Genomic DNA, 16,391 nt, shown 5'->3' on the forward strand with positions numbered 1-16,391 from the left:
TAAATAGCATGGAACCTGAGATTCTAAAAGGTAACAAAAAAAAAGAAAGCAATGCCTATTTTGTTTTGTTTGCTTAAAGAAGACGCAAGGCAGAAACTTAAAATAAATAAATAAAATAAAAAATATAAATTGAGTGGATAGTCTAACTGCTATGATTGTGTGTATGTCTGAGAAGATCACTGCCATTTTGAGTTCAACTCATCAAAGGATTTTAATAGAAAAATTTTATTTATGTGAATTCTGAATAACCTAAAAAGAATCTGCAAGTCCATTATTCATTGTCCTTCCCTCCAGATCCCTAATTTTTTTATTTTGGAGTTTGTTGTATTTATTTATGATTCAATCTTTTTCAGTTTGAGAAAAGTTCCATTGACCATGTGTTGTTTGCATATCTTAATCCATATCTTCTTTTGAAGCTGAGAAGATCATGGCAGATTCTATTCCACACTTAAGGTTTGTCGTGAAGAGAAGTAATCAGTTGAGTACAAGGACAAGGAAGAAAAAGGAAGAAAAATTAATCAGGAGAGTACAAGGACAAGGAAGAATAAGGAAGAAAAATCATCGGATCCAGCCGCAAAGAATCCCTCTGCGTTGCTCCGCACATTTTGACCGGTGTACGGGATAATTTTCCTAAAGTATATAACAATAAGGTGCACACTATGGTACAGATGCAGTTTTACAGAGATTCTTTTATTGTTAGGGATCTAGTGACGCGTGTCCCATGTGGGATATTCTCCTAAATGCAAGTTGAGGCTTATGGACAGGCGGCGCTTACACCTTTCATTGTGGCTCGGCTTGGAAATTTTTAAGAAAGTAACTTCATTTGTATTTATGGGCTGGCAAGACTTTTTTGAAGGATAGGTCGATTTGATTTTGGGCTGGATGGGTGTTGGGGCTGGGTAGAGTTAAGAAATCCATTAATAGTGTTAGGAAAGAAGACTTGGAACAACTGCAATTGAGCTACCAGCACCAGATCTTCAACCTACTTGTGAGAGTATGAGTAACGGTGAGAGGATTTTGCACCGCCACGACCAGTTCGATGGATAACCATAGGAGTGTACTCGATGACTGTGGACAGAGGGGGCTTCTCTGAGCGGAACAGGTAGAGGTGGGCTGGATTGCGTTGAGACGCGGTGAGCAGAAGCTTCTTTGCCGTAACTGCGTCATCCCAAAGCAGAAGCGAAACCGTAATCGAGCTTTTGGCTTTGGAAGCCTGATCAGAACTCGCAGTCATGATCTCTTTCTGCTTCGATTTCTTATCGGCAGTCCACAATCACTGGTATTCTCCTTATTTCTCATTTGCGTTGCAAATTCACATAAGATAGTGCACTGTTAATTATGTTTTTAGGGTTTGCATTGTAAACTAACAATGCACCATTTTTGCTGAAATAGATTAGGTATTGGTATAGATTTCTTATACAGAAACTCATTAATATTCTTTGGTAGAACGGGCGTGATGTGAAAGGGAAATTATTGGTTATGTGTAGCTGAAGTTTTGTTGATTTTTTTTTTACTTAACATAGCTGGAACATTTAAAAATATGCTTCTTGATCTTCCGTTGAATTTTTGAACTTTTTCACTTTCAATTAGAATTTAAAAAACATGTCATTCGAGCTATACAAATTGATGGATTTCACCTGCCACTCTATCGAGCTAATTAGAGCACATTTCAAATTAACTGGACTTTAGAAAGATGCATGTTGCCCCCTTTGAACTATACGGTTAGAGACTAAATTTAAATAAGTAGAAATGTAACCGAGTAAAATGTACTTGCTATATATTAAAGTGTTCCCATTTTCATTCCATTTGGCCGCTTTTCCACATTATTAAAAAATTCATATTCGCAAAAATCTTGAGTGTCTTGTTGCTACTAATTACTAGTAAACATATAATCTTATAAAAAACAACATTGTTCCTATTACATTTTGCTTGTGTGCTAGTTAATAATTCTTCTCAGAGAAAAAAACTTTTCCCAACAATATCAACCACCAATTTGATTTCATATCATGATAACATATTCTATGCCCATCTTCTGTTTGTGTTTTGGCTTCACTGAACAAGAAAAGCTCCACCAATTTAAATTTTTTGTATATGCTCACATGCTTTTATAATTCAAAACATATATGTGTTCTTCTTACCTTTTAAAATCCCATGATTATTAGATGGCATCTCTTGGTAACCCAAGAACTTGGGTTCCTTGTGACTGTGTTTGGTTAATGGGTGGAAGAAAATAAGACATAGATATTTGAATACATATAATTTTTTTTTATTTGTTTGGTAATAATACATAACACAAAACACAAATCACAATTAAATTAAAATATGAATATCATTCTTCTTTTTCATCATGAATACCATATTACAGTAACATGACATGCACTATCCCCACTTCAATTTGTTACTTTTCTTTTAAGATTGACACAGTCACTACCGATATTTTCAATAACTCAAATTTTCAATAACTCAAATATAGAAGTAACATAACCCAGATATAGATTATTATAAAAAAAAATAGGGGAGGAAGTGATGAAGGGAGGAAGAGAGAGAGTTGTTGTCATAGGAGAGAAGCAAAAGACAGCCTCTTGGTGAGTGAAGGAGAAAAAGGGAACGGTTAGGAGAAGGATGGTAGATATGGGGAATTGACAAAATATTAAAGGTCAAAATAGATAAAAAATTTGTGTTCAACATAAAAAATTTATGTTTGAACTTCCTGGAAAGACACAAAATATGTGTATATTGTGTGCAGCTGTATACCACCATTTTCTTCAAATAATTACGTCTCCCCAACAAAATTGTAGATGTGTGTCAAGTGGGAGCCTCATGCATTGGCTGCCCGTAAAAGTTACACTCCAAGAACTTCTTATTTTTTTGTTTTTCTTCACCGTAATTGTTTTTAAAATTTCTTAATTTGTACTTCTCTGTTAGTTAATGATATTTGTTTCTTTAAAGTGAATTGGTTGCTGGAAGTTACAATTTTTAGTATTAAGCACAAGCTGTTAAAACTGAATTTAACAATACTCAGCTTTTCTAGCTGTTTGAACGTTGACAAGAACAAGAACAAGCACCACTTCAACTTGGGGCCTTGTATTTTCATCTCTTCTCCTTTCTTCTTATTGGTGATGTCACATTCATTATTTCTTGCTGTTAACCTCACTTTCTTCTTGTTCCCATAAAGCAAATGCAACAACACATTCTTCAAAGAGAAGAATGAAGCTTCAGTTTCTATAGTATCCTCTAATCAACCAGCTATAAAATATAAAAAAAAAAATGAGTGTTTTTTTGCCTTATATATGAGGTGGGGTTCTTCTTTATTTCTCTATTTATGAGTGTTGTAGTTATGCTAAAGCTTTTTTGTTAAGTTGACTTGGCAGGTTTTGTTATTACCAAATTTATTAAGTGTTTTCACAATTTTCTTGTATGTGTTTCATCATATTTGTTTATTATTCTTTCTCTGAGCCTTGTTTGTTTTCTTGTTTCCTGATAATGTGCATGTACCTTTCAACTGTAATAGCGAAGCCAAATTGATTTCCACATTTAGAACTCGAGAAATTTAACTACCTTTCTGTGCTTTATTTATTCAAAGAAATCAGAATGGCCAAAAAACAAAAAACAAGCAACTATTTCCATAGATGTCCCAACAAGGCTTTATTTTATTATTATTTTCTTCTTTCCTTTTATATAAATTCATGCATCTTTACATGCTTATGTTGATAACTCAATAATTTGATGCTGGACTAACACAAAAGTACATGCATAGATTATTTTATTCTGCTTATTGTAAAAGTTTATAACAATAGTCTATCTAAAACCTCTTCTCTTTCTTTTGTTGAAACAGATATAACTGATTTGGTTGGTTAGCCATGATGAACAACAGCAGCACTATTCCTAGTTGCAACTTTGAGAGTGATGCCTGTGTCATCAATCGAACGAGTCCAATAGGGTGTGTGTTATGTCATCTATGTCTCTCTCTATATATATATAGCTTCACTATGACTTATATCAAGTGTACTCATTTTAACTAAACACTATGAAATAGCAAACGTCATACTGAAAGCAGTTGAATACTTTTGGAAGCAAAGGTGAAAACATTGCAAACTCGGAAGAATTTCTTAGGTATATTCATTTATTTAATTTAGTGATATTCCATAAATTATTAGTGTTTTAATTTAAGCTGTTATGTTAAAAAGTTTAAATATATCTATAAATATATTGATATAATTGTATTCGTGTAAACTGAGAAAAAAATTGTAAGTTACAATTTTAATTTTTCAGATTAAAATTTTATAAGGATGCCACATATGATAACCAACGGTAGATTAATTTTGAGATATTCAGTTGTGTGAAATTAACTTCGATTGACATGGATATTGATGGCTATGACTCATATTATTAAATTGGAGTTCGTGAAAACCATTTCCTCGTATCCTAGGACTATATTTTTAATCTAGGATTCCTAATCATATGAGCAGAAGACTTTGAGTGGCGTTTGATATCCCATTCATTAGTCAAAATTTAATGTTTTCTCTATGTTTTCACTTTTTCTATGAATGCTAATTTTATTTGTAAGTACGTGCTTGCTGCTTAGCTTTGTTTATTTCCTTTTATATATGCTGGTTTTACAGTTAATTCAGGCAAAATGGATTTCGACCTTTACTCAAGCGATAATGATGAAGAGTCATCAGAGATGTCGTTGGGTGTGTGTGGTTCTTCAGGGTCCTCTGATGACGACGACAGTACTAGCTTATTTGGCATAGGAACAAGTCACTCGGAATCGAACAAAGAATCGCATCGCTCAGAAGGGGATGTTCACGGCAAGGTGCCTGTGTTACTTACCGCAGAGGACTTCTTGCATACAGTTTTCACTTCTGAGGAGGAGGCCTACAATGCTTACAAGGAGTTTGCCTGGACAAGGGGGTTTGGTGTTTGCAAGGGGGATGTGGGACGGGTTGACGGTGTTTTAGTGAGGCGGGACATCTTCTGTCATCGTCAGGGCACGAGGAGTGACAAGCATTATGATAGGCCAGAACGAGTAAGGGAGGAGCGGCTGGAGAGTCGCACGGACTGCAAGGCAAAATTGAAAATATACTATGATGTGCATGATAATGTGTGGAGAGTGCGAAAGATTATTGATGAACACAACCACGACATGGCTCCGGCTGAGTTTTGCAACCTGTTGCCAAGTCACCGAAAAATGAGCGACGGGGATAAGGCTCAAGTGAATAGCATGAAGCAATTTGGAATTCCTACCTCGAAAATAATGGCTTACATGGCAGGCCAATCGGGTGGCTACAGCATGCTTCGGTTTACAAAAAGGGATTTGTACAATTATGTTCACAGTCAACGCCGAGCACGAATCTTGGATGGGGATGCAGCTGCAACTATAAGCTACCTAGAGGGGAAGGCAAATGCGGACCTTATGTTAGTCGCCAGATACACAACGACTGTAGATAATCGGTTGGGTAGCTTATTTTGGGTGGACGGTATCATGAAATCCGATTATGAGTTGTTTGGTGATGTCCTTGCATTTGACGCGACATACCGTGGGAACAAGTACAAGAAACCTCTGGTGGTGTTCTCTCTGCTAATGAACCATATGCGAAGCCAGAACATTGCGTGCGGCCTCCCCGGAAATTATGTTTTCTTCCTATCTAATAGACATCTCTCAGTTTAGGTTGACCTTGTTACCGTAAGCTGTGTTGCGTCAGGTGCAACTTTATCTTTGTATGACTAATGTTTAATTGTACGTGAACCCTAGTAGAACCGTATGCATAATGATACATAAAAACAGTGCATCTCATTTTCTAAATTGGGTTATACGCTGCAATTAATTAAGGAAACTAGCTAGGATTATAGAAATTAAATCATTATAAATATTCACCCGATTTATTATGATCTGACCAACAAAAGCAAACCAATATAAAAAATTGAGTATATACCTATTTTGGTTCTCAAAAAATTTCTAACCAGACATTTTAGTCCTTAACTAAAATTAATTACTCGATTGGTTCCTAACAATTAATTCCGTCAGCCACTTAGGTCCTTGGCTCCGTTAACTCTAACGGAAGACAAAATGGTCCCTAAAAACTCTAACATGGGACAAAATTATCCCTGACAATTCTAACAAGGGACAAAATGATCCCTGACTCCTTTATTCGAAAACGACACTGTTCTTCCCCGATTTTTATCATATCTCGCATAACCCTAACATTCATACTCTCCTTCTTCACCTTCACAATCTTCTTTTCCATCTTTTCCTTCCTCCTCTTTAGCTCCAAGATTAAGCCATGGTGTAATTGTCACACGTGTTGCACCTACCTCAACATGTCATGGATCACACACTTCCTAAATCCTTGTGACTGGTACATTCACCTCCTCTGTACTTCACTCACCAAAAATATCTACTTCCACGTCTTTGATAACACCACATCCAACTCTGACAACATCCACGGCATCCTCAAGACCAAGTTCTACAACTATTCTAAGGGCACGCCTTTCTCTACTCTCCGACAAGCAATATAGATTGTTGGACATCAGGACATCATGAGAAGATTCTCCTTCGACATCATATGCAAATTCTCATTTGAAATAGATACTGAGTGCTTCATTCCTTCTTTTCCGAAGTCCAAGTTTGCAGACAGCTTCGACCTCGCATCCAAACTATTACAACGAGCAATGTCGTCGTTGCCGCTTATATGGAAACTGAAACGATTACTGAACTTTGGTTCGGAGAAGAAGTTGAAGGAAACGATCGGAGTGGTGGACAATGTGGTCATGGAGATGTTAGGGTAGAGGAGGAGGCAGATGGCAACAATAACGGCTAGTCTTAACAAATCAGACTTGCTGTCTAGATTCATGGGATCCATCGAAGACGACAATTAGTTGAGAGACATAGGCATTAGTTTCTTGAGTATAAATTGGTTGAGAACAAGTTGAGGATTTTTTTTTGTGAACATTAAATTTATAGAGTGTGCATTGTGTAGTTTGAAGTTACAGTGTTAGACTGTTAGTGTTATGCGAGATATGATGGAAATTGGAAGAAAACAGTGTCGTTTCCAAACAGAGGAGATCAGGGACCATTTTGTCCCCTATTAGAGGTGTTAGGGACTATTTTGTCCTCCGTTAGAATTAATGGAGTAAAGGACCTAAGTGACTGACGGAGTTAATTGTTAAGGACCAATCGAGTAATTAATTTTAGTTGGGGACTAAAGCGTCCAGTCTGAAATTCTTTGAGGACCAAAATGGATATATACTCTAAAAAATTTTACTAACTCTTATAAATACGTCATTCTTTATTTATTAGTTCATGTTTTTAATTTTTATCTTTGTCTAATAGTAGCAAGACGTTCGAATGGTGTTTCAAATTTAAAAATTATAACCCTATCATCTTCAAAATGTATTTTCTTCGGTCATGCCAATTTGTTATTTAAATTTTGTTATGATCACATTCAGTTGTTTCAAAATTCAAATAGTAATAAACTAATAATAATAGTAATCAACAGAGTTAAACAGTTAACATGTTAACTGACGATATTTTATTATATACAGTACCTTCAAATAAAATCAGAAAGACATTATTTTTTTTTTTTAAATTTACAACTCCTTATCCCTTTATTATATTCCACTCTAATAATGAAGTACTTCTAATTTATACAATTCCTCTTTAGTATTTACCTGTTTGATTAAAATAAATCATCTCAAAAACTTAATTTTTCGATAATCCAATCCACTCCCAATAACAAATAGTACATGTGGAACTTTAAATAATAATATTTGTCGGCAAAATTTCTGATGATAACACCTACACACGAATTCGTTCAAAAAATAAATACTCTAAGGCTAAATACTCAATTCACACTATCAAAAATAAATATAAGCAACAGTTTCTTCTATGTATGAGAATTATTAAAATAAAAAAATTTTGCATTAAAATCTTACAAATTTGATTCAGATTAAATAAAATGGATAAAAATAAATAAAACTAACGACACTTTTAACAAGTACAAAATATACTAAGAACTTCCATAGAGTTTTCGTTTTCAAATTTAATTTCCATTAATGTTCGAATGATAGAAGGCCTTTATACGTTAAATAAATTTAATTTCCATTAATGCCTAAATTTAATTTCTGTTGATAAATGTTTTTACTCTATTCACTGCATTTACGAGTGTTACATAGCTAATTTTTTTTTTTGGCCTATCCGAATTACTTACTCAATTAATAGCAATTATTCCTCTAAGTTTTTAAATTGTCTCCATCCCATCTACTGCACCGTCTTTTTCTGTAACAGCCGAATATTTTTAAACTGGATTTAAGCCTTTTTTTTTTAATTATATTGGTAGTTGATATTTAAAATCTTACGAAATCTTTTTAGAACAATATGGAATTACGTATATAAAATAATTTATATATGTAAAATTGGTGAATAAGTAATTTTTATTCAAATGATTAATAGTTGAAAAAAAAATGGGTGTACTATATTATAAAGGGATAAAGAATGAAGCTTTATTCATACCACATAATCGTCAAAAAGAACATCATAATCACAATTACAATCATTCAATAAAAATAAACAACACCCTTAAAAAATCTTAATTATGTTAATATGTATCCTGAAGATGATACAAACTCATAAACCTTGATCTCATGTTCTCGTAGGCCATAACGCAATTTAAAATAAACAAGACAAGATTAATAACAATCATAAGCACACTTTTCTTAAAATCTAATTTACGTGTAGGTGAAGTATCAAATCTGAATTGTCACTTTTCAAGACTTATACAGTTTTATATTTTTGGAAATTGAAAATAGCTATTCGACACAAATTTATAGAGAATTGAGTTAGATTTAAAATGAATCATAAACGAAATCAATCAGATAACCACATCTTGTTATATTCTCGAAAAACTGTTATGATAAGAGGATGACTTTTTACTGCAAATTTGTAAACAAATTTATATACCTAATTTAATTTGAATTTGATTTTGTAGTGAACTTAAAGAATAAAGCTAATTTTCTTATATTTTCATGTAACTAAAAATCTTTCAAATCCAATAAACATGGAATTAGTTATGACCATATATCAAAGGGTGATTTATTATTGGTTAGGAAAGCACTACGGCTAGTGTTTTCATATATTTAAATATTGGTAGAAACTCAGGTGTAGTCGACTTCACCTTAAATATTAGGACAATTTATGGCTAAGGATTCGATGGTCCCACAACGTTTGGACCATTAAATGGTCCCATAACAAAACATGTTTTTTAAGTTTTTTAATAATTGCTAAATAGTCCTTTTCTAATTTTAATTATAAATTAACCCCATATATTTTATTTAATTATAAAAACTATTTTTTATTTTATAAATTATTATTTTATCAGTCATCTATTATGTTTATTAACAATCAGCCTAAAAAACAATAACGAATATTAAAAGAAATAAATTAAGAAATACTACCAAAATACATTAATATAAATTATAATTAAGGATAAAGTATAATTTCTGTCCCTAAAGTTTGATAAAAGTTTTAAAAATATCCTTAAGTTTTATTTTGTTTCAATTTTGTTCCAGAAGTTTTCGATTTGCATCAAATGTACCGCTGACGGCTAATTTTTAAAAAAATTTAACACCAATTCAACAACAATTTCATAAGAACAACCCTCAACACAAACAAATCATGCATAATTTTCATGCATTATTGTTAAATTGGTATTAAATTTTTTGAAAATTTAGGCGTCGAGGGTATATTTGATGCAAATCGAAAACTTTTGGGACAAAATTGAAATAAAATAAAACTTATGGGTATTTTTGAAACTTTTACCAAACTTTAGGGACAAAAAGTATACTTTACCTTAATTAATTATGTAATATTTAAATATCTACTCAAATCAATTAGTTGATATAATTAATCTCATAATAAATTGTATTTAATGAGTTAAAAGAAATAAATCGAGAAACATTCTCACAAGCATGCCACGTCAACTTCTGTGCATAAATCCAATTTTTACATAACAGAATAGGTAGATAGATAGATTGTCCTTACTCTATTCACTGCATTTACAAATTTTACACGGCCATTTTTTTTACTATCCAAATTACTTACTCCATTTTTTTTTTTGAAATGCATAGAGCTCAACACTATAAGGTGGAGCATTGAGAAACACAAAAATCTAGATAACAACAAACACGTCAAAGACCTAAAGACCTAGCAACCCCAAGTCATCTTTGGCATTGTCATCAACAACCACAGGATGCATCTCTAAACCATTCATCAGAAAAACTAAAAGACCTGCTTATAATGTCCACCACATCTGGGACTTTTTTTTTGAAGATTCTAATATTCCTTTCTTGCCAAATTGCCCAAATAACTGCAAAGAAACCAATGAACCACCGCTTTCTCTCAACCTTTCGCACTGAGGCGTGTGTCCAACATTCAAAGTGTTGCTTTAGGGAATCTGACACTGTCCAAATCCTCCCAAGAGCAAACAGCCAAGCACACCACACCTGCCAAGTAATCTCACAACCAATAAATAAATGAAAAGCAGACTCAACAGACTTATAACATAAAGCACACAAATTATTATCCTGGTCAAGAACCCCTAATCTACACAGTCGATCCTTAGTAGCCGCCCTGTCAACCAACACAAATCAAGCAAACAGCTCAACCTTTGGTGGAACGAATCCTCTCCAAATAGTACTAGTGAAGCTATAGCTAAGGATTGCCTCCGGGAGAACTTCCGCTTGCAACACCTGCACAAAGAAGTTAGTCGAAAAAACACCTGACCTATCAAATTTCCATACCACTCTATCCTCTCTCTCAGATGTTGGACTTACTGAATGTAACCTCTCAGGAAGTTAGTTTACTAGCTCCAACTCCCATTGGAATAACTCTCTCCGCCATTGGAAAGTCCAAATTCACTATATCCCATCCCAAAATCCAGAATCCCTTATAACAGATCCTTTAAGGTTTGAGACCGAGAAAAGTCGTGGAAACTGATCCTTTAATGCTCCACTAGGTAACCATCTATCCTTCCAGAACTGGATTGTTCTGCCATCTTCCAGATCCACAGACAAGCTGCTAATCATCTTCTCTCCCACATGTGGCTCCCTCTTTTGTAAAAGACATATGCCCTTCGAATTATTTTTAAATGGAAGTCTTCATCCGGTCTAATGCATCGTCTATTTCTGTAACAGCCTAATATTTTTAAATTGGATTTAAGCCTTTTTTAAGTTATATTGGTAGTTGATGTTCAAAATCTTACAAAGTATGAAATCTGAATGAGATAACAAAAAGATCTTTGAATGAAATAAGAAAAATAAACAGAATCATAAATCAAAAAGAAGAATAAAAGAAGAACAATCATAATCACACTTTTCTTAGAATCTAATTTGCGTGTAGGTGAAGTATCAAATCTGAATCGTCACTTTTCAAGAGTTATACAGTTTTCTACTTTTGGAATTTGGAAAATAGTTATTAGACACAAATTTACAGAGAATTTAGTTAGATTTAAAATGAATCATAAACAAAATCAATCTGATAACTACATCTTGTTATACTCTTGAAAAACTGTTAGTACATGAGGCTAATAAGAGCATGAGTTTCTGCTATGAATTTGTAACAGATTTATCTATCTAATTTAATTTGAATTTGATTTTGTAGTGAACTTAAAGAATTAAGTTAATTTTTCTTATCTTTTCATGTAACCGAAAATCTTTCAAATCCTATAAATATGGAATTAGTTATCATTATATTTTGAAAGGTAATTTATTGTTGGTTAAGAAAACAACACAACTAGTATTTTCATATGTTTAAATATTAAATTCGATAGGTTAATTTTTTTTAAATGCATTATTTTTTAATTCTTTATTTTGAATTTAAATTTTAAATCATTACAATTCCAATTAATTAATTAGTTATTAAATAATAAACCTAATTCAAAAAGTTAAAATGTTATATTTTCTGTCGTTAGTTTGGTTCATAATTCCAAATTATTTTTTCTTTTTTATTTAGCTAATATGTGTTTTTTTTTTCAACAATGAACTGAAGGTTTTGGAATAAATTTTATTCAATGAATGTGAAAAATAAATTTTTATTTTTTTTTAAATTAAATAATATTTAAAAATAAATTAATAAACTTATTTAACGTTTATAAATAATTATTTTATGAATATTTTATATTCATTTTCTTATCTATAATAATAACACAATAATTTTTTTACTATCCTACATAGTTTTACGGCTATAAAATATAGTTAATAACTTTTAGAATTGGTATATTTATTTTTAAATATTTGTATTCTTAATATTTTAAATTATTCTACTAAATTTATTATTTTATAAATAAAAACACAAAAATTAATCTTTTAAAAATAATAAAAAAATGACTTATGTCTACCGACTGTTAGTAGATAATTATTTTGTAAATATTCATTTTGATTTTTTTTTTTACATTTTTTTCTTGATTTTATCACACATAATAACAATGTATCCATTTTTAAGTATATTGAATTTAATTTAAATTTATTTACTTTATATATTTTTTACATTAAATGACTAAATAATCTTTTATTTATTTTTACTTTTAAATAACTTACTTAATCATTATTAATTATGAACTCACATACTCACAAAAAAAAATTATGAACTCACATTACGATAAAAAAAATTCCTACAAAAAGTCAAAAACCGGCTGAACAAACTTGCTACTGTGCCTTAATCTCTTAGGTAACAATTTTTTTTTTTTTTGCTGAGCTTCTTTTTTTCCTTTTTGGACAGTGCAGGCCCACAAAGGGTCCAAAGCACAATAAACAGATGAACCATCCCAGACCCACCCGACCCGGAGAATAATCCCCATCAGTTTCCTTGTGCGCCGTTCTTGCTAAGGTTGCCAATGAGCCCGAACCCTCTCTGCTGTTACCATGATAAAGCACAGGTCAACATTGTCACATTGGTGAGGTATCACTGCAAATCAAAATGCCTAATTCACATTGAGTGCGATCATATAGTTTCCTTCCATGCAATGTCATTATCGCAAGTGGGCTGCACATGCTCGATCATGATAGTCCACAAAACCATAAGAGGGCTTTTCTTTTCTTATTAGCTCCCTGCTGGAACTGGCTCCATCTGCTAAGACATTGCAGCGGCAAGCATGCCAGGGCGGTGCATCTGCTATTGTTGAAGTTGCTGAGCTTCTTTAAATTACATTTTTGACACGGTCCGGGCCAGACTAAACAGACCCTAACTATGGCCAACTACAATCAACACCCGCAGCCCAATTGCAGAAACTCGCACCATCTTCCTCCTCCTTCAACGGCGACTGACAACCCTTCTTCTACGACCAGACCATCGTATCCATGGCTCCCTTTGATGACTGCCGCAAAGACAGATTGATTCCAATTACAGCTGCTATTACTGCCTCCCTCCAGGAATCCCCTTCCCACGCTGACACTTGACGACCAACTCTGCTCCTTATGCAATGTGGAAGGCGATGACATAACGATATCAATGTAGCTTCTTCTGGCTGTTCGTGACGGGAAGCTAAGCATATTGGGTTCAGGATCGCTGCTCCTGTTTGCTTTTTTCCTTCTTTTATTTGGAGATAACTGCTCCTGCTTGTTGATGATTATCATCTTTCAGAGGTTTTTACTCGCCTTACCGGCATGGAGGCAACAGAAAAAGGAACTAATGAAGGAGAACGAATGAATGAACGAAACGAGCACAAAATCCAACAACGCTAAAAGACAAAATTCTTCCCTTTCACCGTAACGGATCTTCACTGCATGTAACGGATCTTGGTGCATCAGCTGTGCGGCTCAAGAGCCGAGCCATCTTTGCCATGTATGATTCCGCTTGCAGCCAGGCCATCTTCTCCTTCTGCCGTATGATTTTGCTACGTGTCAACATCTCTCCATCTCTTTAAAATAACATCTGTACCGTATAATTGAGCACTCGCAATCTTCCTTGTTGCAATAAAAGACACTACTAATTGATTCTGTTATTATCTCAACGACTATTATTGGTGGAAACCAAAATGCTGGCAGTTAGAAGCAATGCATATTATAAATTACTCAAGCTATAGCATGTGGGAAATGTATATAATTCAGCATATTATTACACTTTATTATAATACCTACTTCAATGCGTTATACCTGTCTTTTATCAACAATGAAAGCAAATATTCAGAAACAAAATAAATATCCCTTTCCAAGGCTCATGTTAATTACAAATAGACCCCGACGATAGTAGCGCCTCAAACATATTAGGATGGATACATCTTTAGATGGATGAATAGAAACGAACCGAGATAAAAGATAATGTACTCATGCAATTTTTTTACCACCCCAATATGTACATACATCAGACCTCGGAAAAATCAAGAGCTATGCATTGGAATTTCAACAAGCCATCTTCATGGCGCAGAGGCCATTAACTTTTGCAATTTTGTTTTCCGGGGATCGATACATTTTAACTAATAGACAAAGGAATCACACTTGTTCCTGCTGTACAGTGGGTGGTGGTCCTGGGGCTATGGCAAATTGTAGCCCCCTGTGCTGCCCAGACTGTAGGACAAAAGCAACTTGGGTTGCTGCTAGTGCTGCAGCTTCCTGTTTAAACACACAACGATGAGATTTGCAGAAAGAGATTGATTTACACTTTTTATAAAGACAAACGCATTATGGAGTCATCTTTTAAAAACGATCAATGGCAAAACAGCAAGTATAGCAGGCAATAAATGAAAACTGACCTGTCTCTGTCGCCGACGTTGCAGAATACTAATTGCCCAAGCCATTATATAGCAAGGTAAAAGAAATCCAGCAGCACGTAGCAAGAAAAGCTACATAGAATGATGAGCTAATTAGATTGGCTACACAACACACTCGGAAATAATGCAAAGAGCAGTAAAATTACAAGTAACTAGGAGAACCCGAATCACTTACGGAGAAAAAATTGGATGGGTCATCATCAGAAGCATCACCATCAGTGACAGAAAGTGCATGCCGCAAGAGTAAAAGGGCCATTAACTGCACCAAGTAGAAAGAATTAGACTTGAAATCATGTTCTATAGCCCATGGCAAGTAAAATTGATTCTTAAGAAATTCAAATATGAGTATAAATGTGACTAAGGCCTGGTTTCCTGGCTATATATGCCTATATATTAGATGTGCAGTAGCAAGACCTCAATGTCTGTACACCAATTGTGAATGAACAGCGAAAAGAAAAATTATCACCTACTAAAGATGATTTGGTCAAAACAAATAAATAAGAAAAAGGAATGCAGGGTAATAGCTTACAATTAGAGCTGCAGAGCGGCAAAATGCAGCTCCACTGGCATTAGAAGCAGCATATTCATCATATTCCGCATCCAAAAATTGGCGTTCAGCCTCTGCAATTGCCAATAGTCGAGGATCACGCAAGTCCAAAGGCGTGCCAGATATTGTCCAGCCTCCTCTGCAAGAAAGGTGAGAATGAATTAGTAAGACAGGCCTTTCAGATGTCTCTAAAAAGCAAAGCAGTCTCTATATAACTAAAAATGTTTACACACAACTAATATAACCCAATCAATCAAATAATATTTGAAAATAGAATATTTCAGCTTACCCTATGTCAATGGTGGTTTCTTCAGGCTGAGGGCGTGGTGGTGGAGCAGTATAACCAGGTTGGTAAGGCTAAGAGTGACATACACACAAAGGAAGAATCATTGGCATAAAAGAAACAGCATAATGAGGTTCATAAGGCTAAGCAATACCAATCTTTCAACATCATAACCAAACAAGAAGAAAGAAAAATAATGGAATACAAAAGAATAGACACAAACAAAACAAGGAAACATACCTGATGGCATATCTCACAAGTTATGTCTCCCTTCTCATTGCACCAATGCTGGACACACTTTCTGTGTGCATACTGTGCAAAACCAAATAATAACAGTTCAAATGATGGATAGACTAAAATAGCAACCAAGGAAATCAGCATGAACACAATGAAGCAGTTCAGCTTGCTCCAAACTTGGGTTTCTCCAAGAACATTTAGTTCACAATTCCCAAAATAATTGCAAAGCATAAATTAACTCATTTATATAACCTTGAAATAATGCATAACACATTTATATCAACGTTGAATAATAAGCTAATAAAATACAAAAGGGCACTTATGTCAAAATCTGAACTCCTACTGTAAGTATATATCCGGTCAGTAATTACAATTAAGCTTCAACACTAGCCATAAGAGATTAAATGGACCAAACAATTTTTTTATATATATATATAGAAAAACAAGAGTAGTTTCGGCAGTTTTCTGTTTACATATACATTTTCCTAAAGAGTACCGTATAGAAAACGCGAAAAGCAAAAAAAACTTTTCTGAAAGATAAACACCTAAATAACCGAAACAGGTA

The 16,391-nt window shown here is 33.7% G+C and overlaps 2 protein-coding genes and 1 long non-coding RNA gene across 3 annotated transcripts in view; 2 read left to right on the plus strand and 1 right to left on the minus strand.

The window, feature by feature from the left end:
* Positions 1-937: 937 nt before the first annotated feature.
* On the plus strand, positions 938-4,124 carry LOC110281159 (uncharacterized). The gene is made up of 3 exons (XR_008009722.1): positions 938-1,279; positions 3,836-3,940; positions 4,037-4,124. It is a non-coding gene; the product is annotated as an uncharacterized LOC110281159 (long non-coding RNA).
* Positions 4,125-4,636: 512 nt separating this feature from the next.
* Positions 4,637-5,671, plus strand: LOC107489511 (protein FAR1-RELATED SEQUENCE 5-like). The gene has a single exon (XM_052261726.1). The coding sequence runs from the start codon at positions 4,637-4,639 to the stop codon at positions 5,669-5,671; it is 1,035 nt and encodes a 344-aa protein (XP_052117686.1).
* Positions 5,672-14,174: 8,503 nt separating this feature from the next.
* LOC107489512 (uncharacterized) overlaps positions 14,175-16,391 on the minus strand; it is a gene marked incomplete in the record, with an annotated part of 2,592 nt that continues 375 nt past the window's right edge. The window contains 6 exon segments of the mRNA XM_016110270.3: positions 14,175-14,601; positions 14,742-14,831; positions 14,935-15,018; positions 15,289-15,445; positions 15,596-15,663; positions 15,830-15,901. Coding sequence (XP_015965756.1) covers positions 14,482-14,601; positions 14,742-14,831; positions 14,935-15,018; positions 15,289-15,445; positions 15,596-15,663; positions 15,830-15,901 — 591 coding nt within the window.

This window comes from Arachis duranensis, chromosome 5, assembly GCF_000817695.3.
Source record: "Arachis duranensis cultivar V14167 chromosome 5, aradu.V14167.gnm2.J7QH, whole genome shotgun sequence".
Taxonomy (NCBI): domain Eukaryota; kingdom Viridiplantae; phylum Streptophyta; class Magnoliopsida; order Fabales; family Fabaceae; genus Arachis; species Arachis duranensis.

What these genes read in the sequence shown, in the direction of transcription:
- LOC107489511 (XM_052261726.1), top strand. Translation starts at nt 4,637, where the DNA reads ATGGATTTCGACCTTTACTCAAGCGATAATGATGAAGAGTCATCAGAG.